Source organism: Carlito syrichta, unplaced genomic scaffold (assembly GCF_000164805.1).
Source record: "Carlito syrichta isolate Samal-C Ts95f unplaced genomic scaffold, Tarsius_syrichta-2.0.1 Scaffold301646, whole genome shotgun sequence".
Lineage (NCBI taxonomy): Eukaryota > Metazoa > Chordata > Mammalia > Primates > Tarsiidae > Carlito > Carlito syrichta.
The window spans coordinates 64768-84800 of NW_007245742.1; the positions used below are offsets into that span (position 1 = coordinate 64768).

The following is a 20033-nucleotide window of genomic DNA, read 5'->3' on the forward strand; positions in this document are numbered from 1 at the left end:
AGATTTAGAAGGAAAATAAGCAGGCATAACTAAGACACAAATATTTTTAATAAGTGGTCTAAATGTGTAAAAAAAATACCAAAAAATTTTTAAAAATTTAATACTATATCAATTTGAATAGAAGACAAATTTCTACAGTATTAGAGATCTGTGTATTTAGTACTAATAAAAGCAGAAAAAATTGAGAATGTTTCTTACTTTCCACATGTTTAACCCAGATTTGCATGACCCAAATGTCTAAAAAGTAGCTCACCTATTGCATGTGAGATTTTTAATTTACTTGAATAGCATACATGCTGTCTGGTAGGCCCTCCCTACCAGACAATCATTTCTAATTTTTTCCAGAAGGGTCCATTTCTTTGGCTTTCCTTACTGTGTCTAGCACAGTGCAAAGCAGAGAAATAGCCTAGTAAGACTTTATAACCAACGAAAGCTAATATTTACTTAGAATATTCTAACTATTCCCAAATGAGTAGGTAATATTTACTTAGAATATTCTAACTATTCCCAAAATGAAATAAAGATTGTTAAATTAGTTCTGATGCAGAAAAAAGATACTTCTACCTGTCTTTCTCTGATCCTGGAACAGTACCCGTATTAGTGGATCCAGGCACAGAAGCAATGGGCGTGCCAACAGTTCGAAGATTCTGGATTACAGATGACAAAAACTGCTGGCTAGCACTTTCATACAAGTCAAAACAAATCTGATACGCCATCAGGAGGTTGTCTTCCTTTACCAGTTTTTCTAAGATATCACTCACAGCCTGAGGATCATCTAAGAAAATTAAGCACTGAAATGAAAATAAAGAACAATTATACAATAATTGAAGGAAGACAATCAACAATATAGGAAACCATAAAGTAAGTACAGGCAAACTAGGGCAGACTATCTAGTGTTGCACTCTATTTCTAAACCTAACAATAAATGAAGTTTTCCTGAAAATGACATATGCCTTCTAGAAAAAAATCCATATGACTTATATTCACAACTCTTAATGTTGTGCCTGGTAATTAGCAGTAATTAACATTGGTTGCTGAATGAATCCTGGCTTCTTGAAATCTTATCTGTAACTTATCCCAAGTGTTTCTTAACTTGTATTTTCTGCCTTACCATATATCATGGAGTCATTAATTCATTCAATGTACACTGTATTGTTCTGGGTCAAGACAAGAGATATTAAAGTTATCATTTTGAAGCATTTCTCTTATTACTCTTATGATCTGTCATATGTTTTACAAAATTATCCAATAAAGATAGAATTTTTTTTAAAAAATTCAATTCAAAACTGATGGGAGGGGAGCGGGGAAGTGGGATTGGCAGCAGTGGGAATCTGCCTGGGGAAGAGGGGACACACCTCATCAACAAGGGTAACTGCATAATGAACATCTGTATACCTAACCCTGAACTGTACCCCACATCTTCAAAATAAAAAAATTTAAAAGTTCAAGAAAAAAAAGACTCAATGTAAACTTTCTTGTTCCCTTAGGCAGCAAGTAACTCAATTTCAAATAAACACATTAATCAAAGTCATTATAAATTAAGAACAGGAAATAATACAAAAATATCCAATAATCGGGGAAAAATTAATTAAGGCAAAGTACATACACTGGATTACTAGTAAACAATCAAAAAAGAGTTAGAAGTTTGTGAAGAGTGAGAACATGGAAGAATGTTAGGTTGAAGGCTATAAGTAATTGACGCTATTTGTCTCCAGGGAAGGAAACTTCATAGGAGGAGGAAACGAATAGGAAGACTTTTCATTGTATACCCCATGGTTCTTTTTAAATTTTAAATTATGTGAATGCACCCTTTCAAAAGATTTTTTAAATGTACAATAATTTTTTTTTAAATTATGAAAGGAGAAGGAACAAAACAGTTTAAATAAAACTGCCTCTTAGGAATAAAACTAAAATGCAGAGAGGAAGAAGGCAGGCAACTACTATTTTTTTCATTTTTTTTTAAACCTATTAAAAATTATTTAAAAACAAACAAAACTCCAAAACCCTGCAGGGAGAAAACTGAAAGGAAATGTACTATTAAATGCTAAATTGACTTTGGGTAATTCTGTAGATATTTTTTCCTTCAGGCAATTTCTGTCTCAAACTCTTTAAAAAACATTGAGTTTTTTTCTCTTTTTTGGAGTCTCACTCTGTCGCCCAGACTGGAGTGCAGTGGCCGCTCCCGGCCACCGCAGCCTCGCCTGCTGGGCTCTGGTGATCCTTCCGCCTCAGCCTTCCCAGTAGCCGGAATTACAGGCATGCACTACCATGCCTGGCTGGTTTTTTGATTTATTGCAGAGATGAGGTCTCACGGTCCAGGCGGGTCTCGAACCTGTGGGCTCAGGCAATCCACTCACCTCAGCCTCCCAAAGGCGCGGGATTAGAGGCTGAGCCACCGAGTCCGGCTTTTTTCTTTTTTTTTAAGAGATAGGTTCTCACTTTGTTGCCCAGGCTAGAGTACAGTGGCATGATCAGAGCTCACTGCAGCCTTGAACTCCTGGTCTCAAGTAATCCTCCCACCTCAGCCTCCTGAGGTGCTGAGACTTGCTTTGTTGCCCAGGTTGGTCTCGAAATCCTGGCCTCAAGGGATTCTCCTGCCTTGGCCTCCCACCATGCTGGGATTACAAGCGCTCAGCCACCATGCCTGGCCTAAAAGCATTGTAAAAACAGTGTTTTACCTAAATTTTTCAAAAGTATAGAGGATAAAAATACACCAAACATTTGAGTATCCTTTCTCTATCTCTTCATATATGAATATACCCAAAAGTTTAGTGTGTTTGGGTAAAGAAACCATATATAATTTTTACATTTTTAATTCTTTTTAGGATGACATAGTATAGCATAGGTACTGTTATTATTTTCTCTTATAGCTTGTTTCTAAAATTTTCTTAAAGATTTAGATTGTTTTCAAAATGAAAAACAACACATAAAATGCATTATAACAAAATAGCTTTTTAGTGTTGTGAGATTCTTATCAACAAAAAGGAATATAAGTCACATACCTTATCTTCATAGGATTGTTGTGAAGATCAACTGAGATATACATATGAAGCCATTATGGTAACGTAATGCAATAAAATGTGATGTGGTATAATGCAGCCCAGCACAATGTAGAGCAATGTAATGGTATATAATGTAATTACCTGACAAACATTGATGAAATCAGGTTTCTCCAAGTTCATGTAGATTTTAACTAGAACTCTTAGTACTTTATTCCGAAACTGTTTATTCTGCATTAAAGACATGCAGAGCTTGAGGCTATAAGCTAACATTCCTGGGACATCATTCTGAAAGAGATCATTTAATCTGGTTATTGAAATGTTATGTTAATTTAAAACGAATTATTTTAATCTAACTTCTTTAGTCAACCTAGGCAGCTAGTGATTAAAACCTCTTAAACAATAAAAACTTTAAATTTCTTAACTATTTTAGGTGAAAATCTTAAAAGAAGAACTACATATGTTCATATTTCATGAAAAAAATGCACTGAAAACAATATTGTGATCACTCAGCACCATCACTATATGAACAAAGTATACTATAATAGAGTGAAGCTGTTAATACTTACAAAAAAGATATGTACAACTGTCCATATAATGAATGGCTATGCTTTTCACTTGTGTCTGTTGAAGTCTTTCTGCCTCCTCCCTTGCTACTAGACTCCCTCATGACTTACTATCTCTACTCACTTGCCAGCCAGGAAACATGTGGCAGAACTGTACACAGCTGAGTGACTCAGGTATTGAACACTTACATCAATCTAGTGCTCTTCCTATGAGGAAACTTTGAACTAGACTTTATGTATTTACCTTGTGGTTCTCAAAATCACCCCCAACAGTTGAGATACCATCCTATAAAAGTTCTTCAACACAAACATACTGAAAGCTACATGAGTGTTTCTCAAAAAGTAAGTTGTGACTTCCCAATGTGTAACAAAATCAATTTAATGGAGTGACTTGCAATTTAAAAAAAAACTGAAATACAATTTAAATATTAGAGTTATATCACAATAGGTAAGGGCAGGTATTATTTCATATAACTTAAGTTATAGCCATATGTGCACCAGGATGCAAAGTTAGGTACACTTCTTACTTTGCTTTTTAAAAAAACCAAAAAACATTGGTCACTCCTTTACCTTACATACTTGTTTGCTTGCTTCCTCTAGATTTCCCCAATGAACTGTTCTATTCGGTCAGAAACTTTGTTGGTCTTGTTTGCCACTACAGCAGGAATGCCCCTTATCCAAGGGACATATATGCCAAGACCTCCAGTGGATGGCTGAAACCTACGGTAGTAGCAAATCCTATATATACTATGCATGAGTTTCTCTTTCCTTCTTTACAATTTTAAGAAGATCTGTTCTGACATCAGAAATATACAGGGCTCCATGAGATTAACCACAGAACTGTTCCCAGTTCCTAGGATCAACAGAAACAAACAAGTGATAGTTTCTTTGCAAACAAGTAATAGTTGAGCTGAGATCTAAATCATGAGCAGAAATGAAACAGGTCAAGAAAGGAATGGAAAAAAATTTTGGCAGGGGGAACGGGGCTAGGTTCATCTAGGAGATAAAAAGAGGTCAAATGACTGGAGTGTAGAGAGCTAGCTCATGGAGAGAAATAGCAAGCTCATGAAGCAAAGTGGGCCTGCAGATCAATGTTCGTTTAACTCTGCCTTGCACCTTTCTGACCACTTTTGTTGGTGACTTATAATTGTCTTAATTATTGCAAAACACCCCCAAACTAGGAATCTAGTTTGCAGTTTTAACCTTAAAAAAATGCATCAAAATAATAGTTTATTTCTATAGTCTTCTTAAAAAGTTATTAAAACAACATCCCCATACAAGACTTAAAGGAATAAAGAAATGTGGTAAGATTAAAGCAGACAGTCTATGGACATAAAACATAGCCGAGGTTCATACATAAATATAAAAATAAAACATTTGGCAAAAGAGCACTTTATTATTTCTAAACTAGATTTTCTTTTTACTACCTATCAGAGTTTCGGTCTAAATAACTTGCTTTGCTGATGCCCCAACAACAATCTCTAAAATGATTTCCTTTACTTACCGACTCCAGTATGGTCTTCTCAAAGATGTCTAGTCTTCGTGTTTCCAGAGCAATGCCAATAGCCTGCTTATACTTGTGATCATCTAGACATCGCTGGAACATTTTATTCACAATGCCTTCCAATCTCTGGTCAATTGGTTTTTTTTCTCCTTCAGGCAAATCTGCATTTTCCACACACTGTTTGGTGTAGTGATCAATGCATTTTGCTATAGAGAAAATAAAATACCTCTGATTACCTTGTAAATAGGAGTAAACTGTCAGAAAAACAACTGCATTTATAATCACATACTTTATGGGATGACAACAATCAGTAAGCAAACTTTGAAATGCCAGAACTGATACATTCAAGTTAATATTGTTCTCTTCATAATGATTACACTGGAGGATAATACACCAACTCCAATAAAGCTGACATTATTAAAAAAATTTTTTTTTTTTTTGAGCTGGAGTCTCACTGTCACCCAGACTGGAGTGCAGTGGCCACTCCCAGCCACTGCAGCCTCGAACTGCTGGGCTCTGGCGATCCTTCCGCCTCAGCCTTCCAAGTAGCTGGAACTACAGGCACGCGCTACCATGCCCAGCTAATTTTTTTATTTATTGTAGAGATGAGGTCTCACCAAGTTGTCCAGGCGGGTCTTGAACCTGCGGGCTGAGGCAATCCACTCACCTCAGCCTCCCAAAGCCTCCACCAAGCCCGGCTCAAAACATTTCTATCAGCCAGGTGTGGTGACAGGTGACTGTATTCCCAGCTACTCAGGAGGCTGAGTTGGGAGGATCGCTAGTGCCCAGGAATTCAAGACCAGCCTGGGTAACATAGCAAGACCTTGTGTCTTTAAAAAAAAAAAAAGTTTCTATTTTGTTTCTTTATTGTTACTTTATTTTAATCAAAGCTATAATACTCTACCTGATTGTTATTCAAAAGAGTTCCTAACAAACAGCTGCTGTTTTACTTTCACAAAACAAACATTTGCCATTATTGAGGATATTTTAAAAAGCCTATTATAGCAATTAGCACATAGCAATATATTAGACTTCTTCACATTAATGAAACTTTGAGATTAAGGACTGTTTAAATCATCTTTGTAGAACAATTGTGAATTGAACTGAAATGTGCCACAGGTTTGAACGATAATTCCTAAGATTTCCCAAAACTTTTCCAGCAATGGTAGCAGATCAGTTGAAAAACAGTCATGCATTAACAATAGGGACATACTCTGGAAACGCATTATTAGGCAACGTTATTGTGTGAACACCATGGAGTGTACTTCTACAAACCTAGGCGGTATAGCTTATTATACACCTAGGTTATACGGTATGGGCTATTGCTCCTAGACTATAAACCTGTAAAGCATGTTACTGTACTGCATACTGCAGGCAATTGTAATACAATGCTAAATAGATATGTCTGAACATATCTAAATATAGAAAAGGTACAGTAAATATGCTATTATGTGGCACATGACTATATTTGTTGTCTCAATGTGAGGTAGGGTGTCTGAAAATTCATGCAATAATATATGTGCAAAATCTGGCTTACATACTTCACAATGATTTGGGTGGATGGGGGGTGACATGCTGAAGGATATCAATAGTATATCTGCTAAGAAACACTCGTTTGTTTGCAACATAGTTATATTTCTTTGCAATCATGCCTTAAACTTTCTAAGTACAACCAAAAATGGGCATTTCCCTCAGCCTTACACCTTCATAAAGAAGGTAAATAGCCACCCACAGGGAATGACATATACAGTAGTTATCCTCTCCATAATTCACTGGTTTCTCTCTCTTTCAAGGAGAAATAAATCATGTCCTATTTATTAGTTGACAAGATAAAACAGTTGCAAACTATAGCTCCAGGAAAAAAAAATAAGTTGAACTAGCATAAATAGTTGTTGGCCCACTTGATAACCCATGTTAAACACATCTGTATTCTGAAGGAAAGCATGAATTTTATAAACTGGAATATATGCCATTCAGGAAGAACCATGAAGGTTCAGGTTCTTAATAAGAACAAAGTGGCAGTTACAAAACAGACCTTAAATAATTCCAGCTGTAGAAAATGTTCACTAAGCTCTAATATGAGCGTTTTGAACAAACTACAGTTAAGTGAGGAAACATCACCCCTACCTCATCAGAGAGGAACTACAAAATTAGAACATGTGGGGAATTTTCCTTAGATTACTTTAACTGAAGGGAAAAAAAGTACCTCCCAGATTTCAAATGAGATCTATGCTCTCATTCATCATGTGTATGGTTATGTCATAAGTATGTTTCAGGTTTATGTTATAATTAAAACCTAGCTCCCAACTGAAGTCTTATCATAAATGGGAAATTTACTAGTCTTAAATTTTCTGGAGGTACTGTTTATGATATTCAGTAAGATCCTAGGAAAATCCTGGGAAGATCCAAATTCTATATAGTATACTTCCTTTCATAAGGGACATTTAAAAAAATCTCACTGACATTTTAAGAAATGTACCTACATGACTAGAAGGGTGAACTCCACTTTTACACAAAGATACAAACAGAACTGATCTACTGATCAAAAATCACCTTCTGCAAGCTAAGATGATACAGCATTTAGAGAAAGGGAAGGTATCTACCACCGCACAGTACTTTATACCAACAGTCCTGTTTAAAAGCACATTTGTAGGCCGGGTACAGTGGCTCAAGCCTGCAAAAACAGCACTTTGAGAAGCCGAGGTAAGAGGACTGCCTGAGCTCAGGGGTTCAAGACTAGCCTGGGCAACTTGGTGAGACCTCATCTCTAGAAATAAATAAAAAAATAAGCCAGGGCCGGGTTCAGTGGCTCAGCCTATAATCCCGCGCCTTGGGAGGCTGAGGTGAGTGAATTGTCTGAGCTCACGGGTTCGAGACCCGCCTGAGCAACTTGGCGAGACCTCATCTCTACAATAAATCAAAAAATTAGCCGGGCGTGGTAGCGCACGCCTGTAGTTCCAGCTACTCGGAAGACTGAGGTGGAAGAATCACCAGAGCCCAGCAGGTCAAGGCTGCGGTGGCAGGGAATGGCCACTGCACTCCAATCTGGGTGACAGAGTGAGGTTCCAACTCAAAAAAAAAATAAAATAAATAAATAAATAAGCCAGGTATGGTGACGCATGCCTGTAGTTCCAGCTACTTGGAAGGCTGAGGTGGAAGGATTGCCCGAGCCCAGCAGATAAAAGCTGTGGTGGCCGTGAGCATGCCACTGCACTCCAGCCTGGGCAATAGAGTGAGACTCCAACTAAAATAAATAAATAAATAAAAATAAATAAAAGAATAAAAGCACACTTGTAAAATGGTGGCAATGTAACCACTTGTAGACTGGAAAAAAATTATCAATATTCATTGAAAAACATTCATCAAATAGTCCTAAAAAGATAAGTAAGTGTACTTCATCTCCCACTTCTGGTTTAATGTGAAGAAAGTGCTCTAGTTTCAAATGATATAGTCTATTCTTTAAAACAGGGTCCCCAACCCCTGGGCCAAGGACCATAGGAACCAGGCTGCACAGCAGGAGGTGAGTGGTGAGCATAGCTCCGTCTTACATCAGATCAGCAGCGGCATTAGATTTTCACAGAAGCGTGAACCCTATTGTGAACTCTGCATGCAAGGGATCTAGGTTGTGTGCTTTTTATGAGAACCTAATGCCTAATGATCTGAGATGGACCTGAGGCAGTGACTATCAGTGAGGTTTGACTGCACATCTCCCCGCGCCATCTGTGGAAAAACTGTCTTCCATGAAACCAGTCTGTGATGCCAAAAAGGTTGGAGACGGAGACCGCTGCTTTAAAACCATCAATTTGAGCTTTGGCCCCCGGTCTACCTTGGGAAGGTGAATCTCCTCTCTCTCGCTCTAATTTACTTTCTAAATAAACTATATTTTTCCAATCTAAAAACAAAACAAAAAAAACCCCACCAGTTCTTCCCATAGGATTCACAGATGAAATGCCCAATTCAATGAGCTCCCAACAGCAATAAAGTTACTTGGAATATTTTCATATCATCCCTGCAAGAATTTTTAAAATGTGAACACAGAATCCTAGGGGCATTTGAAAGTATCTCTTTCAACCAACTTGTGCAGCACTTCCCAACTTCAGAAAGAGAATGCCAACTTTCTTCTTGTAAAAGTTCAGGTGAATAATGCAGATCTCTTCTTAATCAGCAATGTGAAATATCCATACTGTACACTCTTGCCCTTGAGCTCTTATTAACTGATCCAAAGCCTGATAGTCATAAAGACATTTCTCCCCTCTTTCATCTACTAGATTAGGAGTTTTCAAGCATTTTTTTAGTTACAAAATCTTTGAACAAAATCATACGAACATTGTTTGAACTTATAATTGGCTGAAATATGAGATGAAGTCAAAGTCTTGCCTGTGTGTTACTTCCTCACTTCAAAAATACAAAAATAAGAAAACAATGCTTACTAGTAGAAATAATATAAGAGTGTTAGAGTAAACCTGGATTTTAAATTCTGACCCTCTTATTTAATAGCTACCTCAAAACACAAGTTTTCTCATTTGTAAAACAGGGTTAGCTCCTTCCTCATAGGGTAGTTGTGGGAAAAAACCATGATATACAGAGTGACTAACATCGTGTCTAGTACAATGCAGATACTCAATGATTTCTTGTACTAGAAACAACTACATAAATTGATATAATTTCATGTTACTCATAATAATCCGATTTAATCTTTTCATCTAGCAGTAAGCTTATGGGTTAGGGATAATCATAACTACGGAGATAACTAGCACTTGGTTGGAGGGAAGATCTAAAATGTTAACCTGCATAAAATTATCACAGAAAGATTATGAACTTTCAGCTAAAATGAAATCTGGCTGCATCAAATTCAGGGGAAAAAAATGCTATATACCCCAGAGTAAGAGAGAGGCCGACAAGATAAAGCCTTACCAGATGAAAGCTAATTACCTATAATAGTCTCCACATATTCAGAGTTATCATTGACATTGAAGAGGTCACCTGCTCCGAGGGCATAATTCAGAGACTCCTCAAAAGCCCCCAGGTGATAAAATACTTTAGATGCCACTAAGGCTGCAAACTGCCGGCTCCGGAAACCTTCATCTTCATACAAGACTTCTCTGAAAGAAATTAGGAAGTACAGGCCTAGTTCAAACTGTGATTTCCTTTAAAAATTCAAAATGTAAATATTCAAACCACAAATTAGCAACAGCAAATTTCTAAATAATTAATAAGCTACAAGACCCATATCCACAAAGTTTACCCACCTTATTCCAACCTATAAAAATAATTTCTTACATTTTGTCAACGGATTCAGAAATTTCTGCCCAGAAGTCATTGACAACTGCATTCAATTTGTGTAGTGCAAATTCCTGCAAAAGATAAAACCAAAATTCTATTTTGAAGTAGACTTAACATTATACTTCCTTCATAAAAAAGTTTGCAACAAATCAATAGCCAAATCCTCAGTAATATTTCCTAAAACTTTTAATCTATGAAACAGAAACATTTACCAACTTATACTTTCTCTTGGGTTTACACAATTCCTTTCTGTTTTCAATCATAAAACATCAGACTGACTATATAATGTCATTCCTTATCATAATAAAGATTTCTCACCTTTCAATATATTAGATTGACTCTAGGTTTCTAGTTTAGATGTAATAGACTCAGGTTTCTAGAGCTACTTTAAGTGCATTTCAAATTTCCATCAAATAACTTTAAATATGTGAAACAGAAGAAAACAATTTTTTGGACTTTCTGTTGAAAAAGAGAGTAGGGGGTTATTCAAGTGCCATATTGAAGTTTATTTGTCTTAGTTTTGTTAAACTCAAGGGAAACCAACTGTGATTGGCAAAATACTATCCTCTCTAGCTAGATTTTAATGACTGGGTTCAAGCTGGGTAGGATACCTACTTTAAATGATGGCAGATTTACAGATATCACTAAATTCAGAAAGCTCCACAGTATTTATACTAAGCCTAGTTACTTTTTCTTAAACTCATACCTTAAGTTGTGGTTCTTCTTCATCCAGAAGAGAAATAATTCCAGCTATAAGACAAAAGGTATATCATGATTATGAAACATACACTCACTAAGATGGAAATGAACGCCTACTTAAAAATGTAAAATGGTTAGAAAAAATAAATATTTTTTTTTACAGGGGGGTGATTCACTAGGGGAATGATTTTTTTCTTTAAAACTGTAAAGGTTTATACAATATTTTGAAGTTTAAGACTTAACCATGTTAGCAAACCCTCATGACACCACAAATCATAATTTACTTAATTCAATGGTTTTCAAAGTGTGGTCTCTGGGCCAACAGCATTAGCATTACCTGGGAACTTGTCAGAAATATAAATTCTTGGCCCTATCCAAACCTACTGAATCAGAATTCATGGGGCTGGGGCCCAGTAACAAGGCTATAGCCTTCCCTGTGTCTCTTTTGCTCACTGTAGTTTGAGAATCACTAGCCTAATTTACTAACCCAAATGAGAAATTTTCCCATACAATTTTAGAATGAAATTATTAATAGAAACAAAGTTATACAATTATTTACCAAAAAAAAGACTGTTCAGTCATTAACTCAATAGGGTGAAATATTTCATTTAAGGTACCTTCTTCTTATCACAAGTAACTAAAAGGTTTTACTAAATAATGAGCAATTTTACTCATTCTGAATTCAATTACCCAAGCACAGTGTTTCCCATACGCCTGCTCTTAGCCCCGAGGTGATACCACTAGCATAGGAGAATAAAAGAAATAACTGTCTTCGCCAAAAGAAATTACCTTGAAATATCATATGTTCAAAGGATTATTGGAAAAAAATATATAGGATACTGCTGTCCTTAGATCACAAAGGAAACCAAACTATCTCTCAAATATGTTTTCCATGTGGGTCTTAAAGTCATTCTGAAACATTAGTTAAAACTGATTTGGCTGAGGCGGAAGGATCACCTAAGACCAGTAAGTTGAGGCTGCAGTGACCGTGTGCGTGCCAGTGACCGTGCGCGTGCCATTGCATTCCAGCCTGGGCAACAAAAGTGACACTCCAACTCAAAAACAAAACAAAACAAAACTGTTTTGGTTAAAAAGTGTCAAGGCAACTTTAGTTAGATGTAGCCATTTGTAGTTTGCCAAATAGTTTAAGCAGTCTTTAGGGAGCCATACTGGAAAGGATTCAGATTTTTACCAAGCAAAACTAAGACATACAACTATCTCAAAATCTGAAGAGCAGATAAAAAGAACTTATCGGTACTCTAGGTTGGTATGACAAACCTAGAACAGACAGCATGGGGAACAGATAAATTAAAAAATTCAGTCAGTGAAAAAACAACATTGCAACCCAGTGATGTGGAGTAGATGATAGACCAGAATGCTTTAACTGTACAATAGATGATAAATAGCAACACTTAATAGTAAACATACTACTGGTTACCTATCATTGTTCAATGCTGTGTTTCAATGGCTTTTACCAAAAGAGATGGATTTTTATCTTCTCCAGTTGTTTTCATTTATGACTAATTTATTACACAGTTGTCCAGGATTAGAAAGTTAGCCTTTAGCCGGCGTGATTGCTCATGCCTGTAATTCTAGCACTTTGGGAGGTGGAGACGAGAGGATTACCCGAACTAAGGGGTTCGAGACTAGCCTGAGCAACATAGCGAGACCCTGTACCTACAATAAATAAAAAAATCAGCCGGGCATGGTGGAGCATGCCTGTGGTTCCAGTTACTTGGAAGGCTGAGGTGGAAGGATTGCCTGAGCCCAGCAGGTCGAGGCTGTGTTGACCATAAGCATGCCATTGCACTCCAGCCTGGGCAACAGAGTGAGACTCCGACTCAAAAAAAACAAAAAACAAAAACAGAAGTTAGCCTTTACCAATGAACCAGAACTAAATCAAACACTCTACACACTAATATTTCTCATCTTCAAAACAGAACTCTCCGCTGGATGAGGGAGGAATTGCGAACGGCTAAAACTTTTTTATGCCATAATAGGAACTCAGTAGATATTGTCTGAAATTGTTAAATCAGGCCAAGTGCTATGACTCATGCCTGTAATTCCAGTACTTTGGGAGGTGCGAGGATCATTTGAGGACAGGAGTGTGCCACCAGCGTAGGCAACACAGCAAGACTCAGTATCTACAAAAAAAAAATAAATAAATAGCCAGGAGTAGTGGCACACACCTGTAGTCCTAGCTACTTGGGAGACTGCTGGGAGGATTGCTTGAGCACAGGAGTTCGAAGCTGCAGTGAGCGATAAGCACACTGCCACACTCCAGCTTGGGCCCTATCTCTAAGAATAAGTAAATAAATAAAACGAATGAATCAATTTACAACAATATTTGCATACTATTTGTAAATATGCAGGTATGTTCCAGAAGACAAAGTTTAAAAGTTGAAAATGGTTGCTTCTGTGGATCAAGATGGGAAGAGTGGGCTGGGAGACTGTTTTAAAGCTTTTTAGCACAACTTTCCTTTTTGTGCCTACATTACATTAAAAAAGAAAACAAAAAAAACACCAACCCACACAATTTCACATCACTCTCCAGTAAGCACCTATCTCTATCTCTCCACTCTCTTTCATAGTCAAGTCTTTCGAAAAAAACCAGCAGTACATGTTAACCTCTTATTTACCACTGTGTTCTTCGTGCCTAGAAAGTACCTGGTGAAAAAAATAGATTTATTTTTAAAATAAACTGACTGATAAACTGACTAATCCATACCAGAACCATTAACACTGGCCTGTTTAGTATCTGGGAAAGAGTCTTTACTTTTTTTTTGAGTTGTAGTCTCACTCTGTCGTCCAGACTGGAGTGCAGTGGCCAAGAGAGCGGCCACTACAGCCTCGACCTGCTGGGCTCTGGCGATCCTTCCGTCTCAGCCTTCCAAGTAGCTGGAACTACAGAGGCACGCTACCACGCCTGGGTGATTTTTGATTTATTGTAGAGATGAGGTCTCGCCAAGTTGCCCAGGCGGGTCTCAGAACCCGCGGGCTCAGGTAATTCACTCACCTCAGCCTCCCAAGGTGCAGGATTACAGGCTGAGTCACCAAGCCCGGCCCTGGGAAAGATTCTAAGCCAACATGAGCCATAGGACAGGAAACAAAGTGACAAAACGCTTGGAGCAGATGACAATTCAATAAACTTAAATGACAATAATAAATATACACTAAAAAATCATCACAGAATCTCAGGGTAAGATTTCAAAAACAATTAGTCCTGACATCCTAAAGAGGTTTAAAGTTTATTATATTCCTACCAAGTGCTTTTTCGGTCTCTACTTTAAAAATTCAAGGGACTGATTAATTGATTTTACTGGCTGATCACTTCATCAAGGTGTACTTAAAACTTCTGCCATGTGCACAGCAGTGTTCTAAGAACTGTGAAAACAAGTTCCTGCCCAAAATTCTACCAGGGAGAGAACAGTAATCAGGAAAATGAACAAATAAAGAAATCATAGAATTGTGAAGGCAAGTCAGCATATTTTAATTGAGTGGTCAGGGAAGACTTACATTTGGGTTGAGACTAAAGACTGAAAAGCTAAGGGAAAACTTGAAGTCCAGAAAGGCAATAGGATGTGCAAGGGCCCTGAGATAGGAGAGAGAAATTGACACATTCAAGGAACAAAAAGAAGGTCAGTGTGATTAGGGTGTGTGTAGTGAGTGAGTAAAACGGTACTAAAAGACAAGGCAGGAATCAGATCATTTAGGTCTTTGGTTAAGAGTATGGATTTTAGCCAGGCTCAGTGGTTCAGCCTGTAATCCCACGCCTTTGGGAGGCTGAGGTGAGTGGACTGCCTGAGCCCGCGGGTTCGAGACCTGCCTGGGCAGCGAGACCTCATCTCTACAATAAATCAAAAAATTAGCCAGGCGTGGTAGCGCATGCCTGTAATTCCGGCTACTGGGAAGGCTGAGGCGGAAGGATCGCGGGAGCCCAGCAGTTCGAGGCTGCGGTGGCCGGGAGCGGCCACTGCACTCCCGTCTGGGTGACCAAGTGAGACTCCAACTCAAAAAAAAAAAAAGGAATATGGATTTTACTCTAAACATAATGGTGGGTTTTTAGCAAAGAAGTATCATGTAACTAAAGTTTTAAAAAGCATACTCTGACTACAACAAGAATAGACTACATGGAAGGAATGGTGGAAAAACAAAAGTTTTGAGGCTGATAGAGTAACCCAGGCAAGAGAAGAAGGTGGTTTGGGCCAAGTTAAAAGAAACAGTGGTAATGGATAGATATAAAATAGAGTGAACCTATGGGTGGCAATAAACTTAGGGCTTATCTTTAAGGAGCTCTAATTGGAAAAACTCTTCCTTATACTGAACTAAAACTCATCTTCCAAGCAGCTGTATCCCGTGGGGACAAAAAACTAATTCCAGATACAGATGACAGCTCTTCAAGGGTCTGAAAATAACGACTACGTCTCCCAACATCTTCTCAATTTCCTTAACCAATCCTCATAATAATAAAATTTTGACTTCTTTATCGTATAGGTTATGGTCTTCTCATCACCAGTGTGTTTTTACAACACAGTGCTTGAGTGCAGAGTAAGAGGAGGAGAAAAGGGTGTGTAAGCAGGCAAGACAGAAAAGCACCAAGGCTGTGGACAGCTACATGCACATCAGCTTGCAGTAAGGAACTAAAAACTCTCCGCTGGCAACGATCGCTACAGCTTATCCCATTTCAAATGTCACTACACGAATCTACCTCTACAAGGGGTCAAGCGTATGACACCTGCTCCGCAGACCCATCAGTTCTTTCTTGAACGCAGTATGTCAACTGAGCACCTAACCTCGAAACCCTAAGTAGGTTCTCAGTAGAAGCGATCTTCAGTGTCCTCACCGCACACAAAAGTTCTCTGGGAGCTTTCACTGAGGACCCTTGGGTCGGACCCCGAAACGACCCAGCTCAAACCTCATTTCGGAGTTCTCTCTAAGGAGGACGGAGCTCGGCCAGGTGCAGAAGCACTCATGCAGCAGCAAGGCTTCCTGTCCTGTCGCAGAGGGGGCCCATCTCACCCCACCCACCTGCGGGGAAGGACTGGGGTTGGATGACCTCACGCGGTCAAGAATGGAAGGGACACAAAAAAGGACCCCACCGCCGGGGTCCGGAGAAGGCCCAGGTCCCGGCACGGGGGTGTGGCTGGGAAGGGATGCCAAGGGGGTGAGCGGGCTGGATTCCTTCAAGCGAGAAGGACCCGCGGGGCCCGCAGAGGCCTGGCCAGACGACCAGACTCCCACCCCGGCCCGGGGGCGGGTGAGCCTTGGGCAGAGGGGAGCTGCACGGGCCGGCGTTCCGCCAGGAGGTGCCCAGTCACCCGCCCTGACTCAGCTAAAACCCGGCGCGGCGGCGGCACCTCCCTCTCGTCGCTGGCCCCGGGCCGCACTCACCGGCTGAGGTGATCATGGTTGCACCCCGCACTCCTCCGTCCGCTCGCTCGCCGTTCCAGCCGCGCCGCGTATCTGTCAGCTCGGGGCCCGCTTGCTCCGCCGCAACTCTTGGCTCCCCGGGTGCACTGCTCAGTCAGTCGCCTCAGGCCGCCGGCTCGCCTCTCGGTCAGGACCCCGCCTGCCCCGGGGCTGCCTGCTGCTGCGCCTGTCGCCAGGCGAGCGAATTATCCTCTGGCCTGCGTCTTTCACGCCGTGGTTACCTCCCCAGCCCGCACGGAAGGGTACATAGAAAGCGCAGTTGTTTTCTCTAGCCCTTCGCTAGGCAGAGCTCCCGCGCGGTGCGGACACAGGTGTGCACCTGAGATCAGGCATCAAAATGGCCAGCCCTGCAAAGAAAAGACCCCGCCATCACCCGCCATTGCCGAGAGAAAGGGTGCTGCGGGGAGGTGCGATCAGTGCCTGCAGTGCCACCTGCTGGAGAGGCGGTCTCACTGTAGCACGCTCAGCACACCTTGTTGGGGGTGTGGCAAGGAGAGTTTTCTTATTGGCTTTACATTTTTTGTTTTGAGTAGGGGTGTCACTCTCTCTCCCCGGTTGGTGTGCAGTGGCACGATCATGGCTCTCCGCAGCTTCGACCTCCTGGGCTCAGACAGTCCTCTCGTCTCAGCCTCCCAAGTAGCCGGGACTAAGGCGCCGGCGCCACCACACCCAGCTAATTTATTTTTTACTTTTTGTAGAGACCAGGTCCAGGCTGGTCTTAAACTCCTGGGCTCAAGCAGTTCTCCCGCCTCGGCCTCCCAAAGTGCTGGGATGGCAGGCGTGTCACCGTGCCTGGCCTCGATTTTTGTTTTTTAAAAGCCAAGTCTGCCTTCAAAAGAAATCCTCACCGAAACGCTTTCTCATCACAACGAATCCTTAAGTAATCATTGGTTTATTGTAAAGTTGAACAATGAAAGTTTTAATTTACTTTTAGAATAATGGACAGTATTATTAATGTATTAAAATGTACCGTAGGCTAACCATTTTGAAATAAAAAATAGAGATGACGAATAGACGAGTGGCTGCCAGGAATCAGGTAAGAGTTTTTAAAAAGGGTACAGTAGTTAATGCTATGTATTTATATGTTTCAAAAATCAGAAGCATAGAAAGATATATAGTGAAAGTCTTCCCAAGGGAAAAATGTCTTCCACTCTTTCCTTCTATCTGTCCAGTTCCTCTTTCCCCTCATAGCCCTGGGGTCTTGGTTTCTAACATAGCGTCAGAAATTTGAAATGGCGGTTGTGATTGCCATTTGCAGTCAGATGCCAGCTTCTGACTTAACAGTCAGTACTGGGAAAGTCTTGACAAAGATTAGTGGCAGACGGTAGCACTTTTTTTTTTGAGTTGGAGTCTCACTGTTGCCCAGGCTGGAGTGCAGGGGCACGCTCAGGGCCACTGTAGCCTTGACCTGCCGGGCTCAGGCAGTCCTTCCACCTCAGCCTTCCAAGTAGCTGGAATTACACGCATGTGCCACCATGCCCAGCTCATTTTTTTATGTATTGTAGAGACGAGGTCTTGCCAAGTTGCCCAGGCTGGTCTTGAACCCGCGGGCTCAGGCAGTCCTCTTGCCTCAGCCTCCCAAAGTGCTGGGATTACAGGCTTGAGTCACAAAACCTGGCAACGGTAGCACTTTTAAAGCCACTAGCCTTGCACTGTCAACCTACTCTTCAGCTGGACAGCAATGACAAATATATTTCTGTGGCATTCTCAAAATAATCTAACCCGGAGGCACAACCAATGTTTTGTCATAGACAGTGAATTATTTTCGTGCATGTGTGAATTTTTTTTTTTTTTTTTTTAGTTGGGGTCTAACTCTGTTGTCCAGGCTGGAATACAGTGGCATGGTCATAACGATCACAGCTCATGGTGGCCTTGACCTCCAGGGCTCAGGTGATCCTTCCGTTTCAGCATCCTGAGTAGCTGGGACTAGCTGCGAGCGCCACCATGCCTGGCTAATTTTTTATTTTTATTTTTTATAGAGATGAAATTTCACTATGTTGTCCAGGCTGGTCTCAAATTCCTAGGCTCAAGCAATTCTCCCTCCTCAGCCTCCTAAAGTGCTGAGATTACAGGCGTGAGCCACTGCACCTGGACTGTGTGTATGAATTTTTTAAAAATTAGGATTCTTAAACAAAGGTTGTTCAAAAATAAATATAATTGTTAAACACTTTTGAAGAGCCTGTGGCTCAGATGGAAAGGCACTGCCTGAGAAGGTATGCATGAAAAACAGACTGAGTTTTGGGGTATCATTTTACAGAGGCACTTCTACCAATCCCTCATATAAAACCACCCATGTGCCTTAAGCCCCCGGAGGAGTCACAAACTAATGCCAATAAGTAATGGAAATGAGGGAAGCAGGCCTAGTGTAAGAAAATACTAGCTCTACTGGATGGTAAGTGGCAAATAACACTTCCTGTCAGGGAGGCAGTAGGGGGTGGTGGGGACTGTGACAAAGAGTGAGTCCCCCCCATCTAAAGACAGTAGCTGTTACTCAGCGCCCGCAGTGTTGCCACACAAGAAGGCAAGGTGACTGTTGTGAGAGCACATGCTTTTTCTGAGAAAAGGCAGAAATCATAATTTCATGCAACATCTTCAGAATTTTAAATGTTGGCAATGAATTTAAAATGTTTTAAAACAGAGAGATCAGGCAACAGAATGGTCAGCCCTGCAAAGAGAGGATCCCGCCATCAAGAAGGCATTCTGAGCTGGCTGGGTGGCTCAGCCTGTAATCCCGTGCTTTGGGAGGCTGAGGTGAGTGGATTGCCTAAGCCCGTGGGTTCGAGACCCACCTGGGCAACTTGGCGAGACCTCACCTCTACAATAAATAAAAAAATTAGCCGGGCGTGGTAGTGCGCGCCTGTAGTTCCAACTCCTTGGAAGGTTGAGGCTGAAGGATCGCCGGAGCCCAGCAGGTCGAGGTTGCGGTGGCCGGGAGCCGCCACTGCACTCCAGTCTGGGTGAGAGTAAGACTCCAACTCAAAAAAAAAAAAAAAGAAGGCATTTTGTATGGGAGGACAATCATGTCTCCCTCTTGAGTGCGGTGCTCGTCATTGTCTCAGCCCCATGTGAGCCTCGTATGAATCTGTGAGCTGGGCAACAAGTAACCGGCTTGGCAACAGACATCAGGCTCCTCCCCCTGGGGGGATTCTGCTCTTCCTCCTGGGTGCCCAGTTCATGCATGTGGTTTCTCCCTCTCCATCCCATTCTGCACTCTTTAGCCAGAGCAATCTTTTCCAGACTCAACTCTGATCACTTCTTCTGCTTCTTAAAACCCTCGGTCTCAACCGGGCTTGGTGGCTCAGCCTGTAATCCCGCGCTTTGGGAGGCTGAGGTGAGTGGATTGCCTGAGCCCGTGGGTTCAAGACCCGCCTGAGCAACTTGGTGAGACCTCATCTCTACAATAAATCAAAAAATTAGCCAAGTGTGGTAGTGTGCGCCTGTTGTTCCAGCTACTTGGAAGGCTGAGGCGGAAGGATCGCCGGAGCCCAGCAGGTCGAGGCTGCGGTGGCCGGGAGCAGCCACTGCACTCCAGTCTGAGTGACAGAGTGAGAC

At 40.8% G+C, this 20033-nt stretch overlaps 1 protein-coding gene across 1 annotated transcript in view; it reads right to left on the reverse strand.

The window, feature by feature from the left end:
• LOC103257341 (26S proteasome non-ATPase regulatory subunit 1) overlaps window positions 1-16618 on the reverse strand; it is a 76515-nt gene extending 59897 nt beyond the window's left edge. The window contains exons 1-7 of the mRNA XM_008055067.1: window positions 16443-16618; window positions 11059-11102; window positions 10350-10423; window positions 10002-10171; window positions 5070-5275; window positions 3144-3287; window positions 565-791 (exon numbers count right to left, since the gene is read on the reverse strand). Coding sequence (XP_008053258.1) covers window positions 565-791; window positions 3144-3287; window positions 5070-5275; window positions 10002-10171; window positions 10350-10423; window positions 11059-11102; window positions 16443-16458 — 881 coding nt within the window. The 5' untranslated portion in view covers window positions 16459-16618. The remainder of the gene's footprint in view (window positions 1-564; window positions 792-3143; window positions 3288-5069; window positions 5276-10001; window positions 10172-10349; window positions 10424-11058; window positions 11103-16442) is intronic.
• Window positions 16619-20033: the final 3415 nt, after the last annotated feature.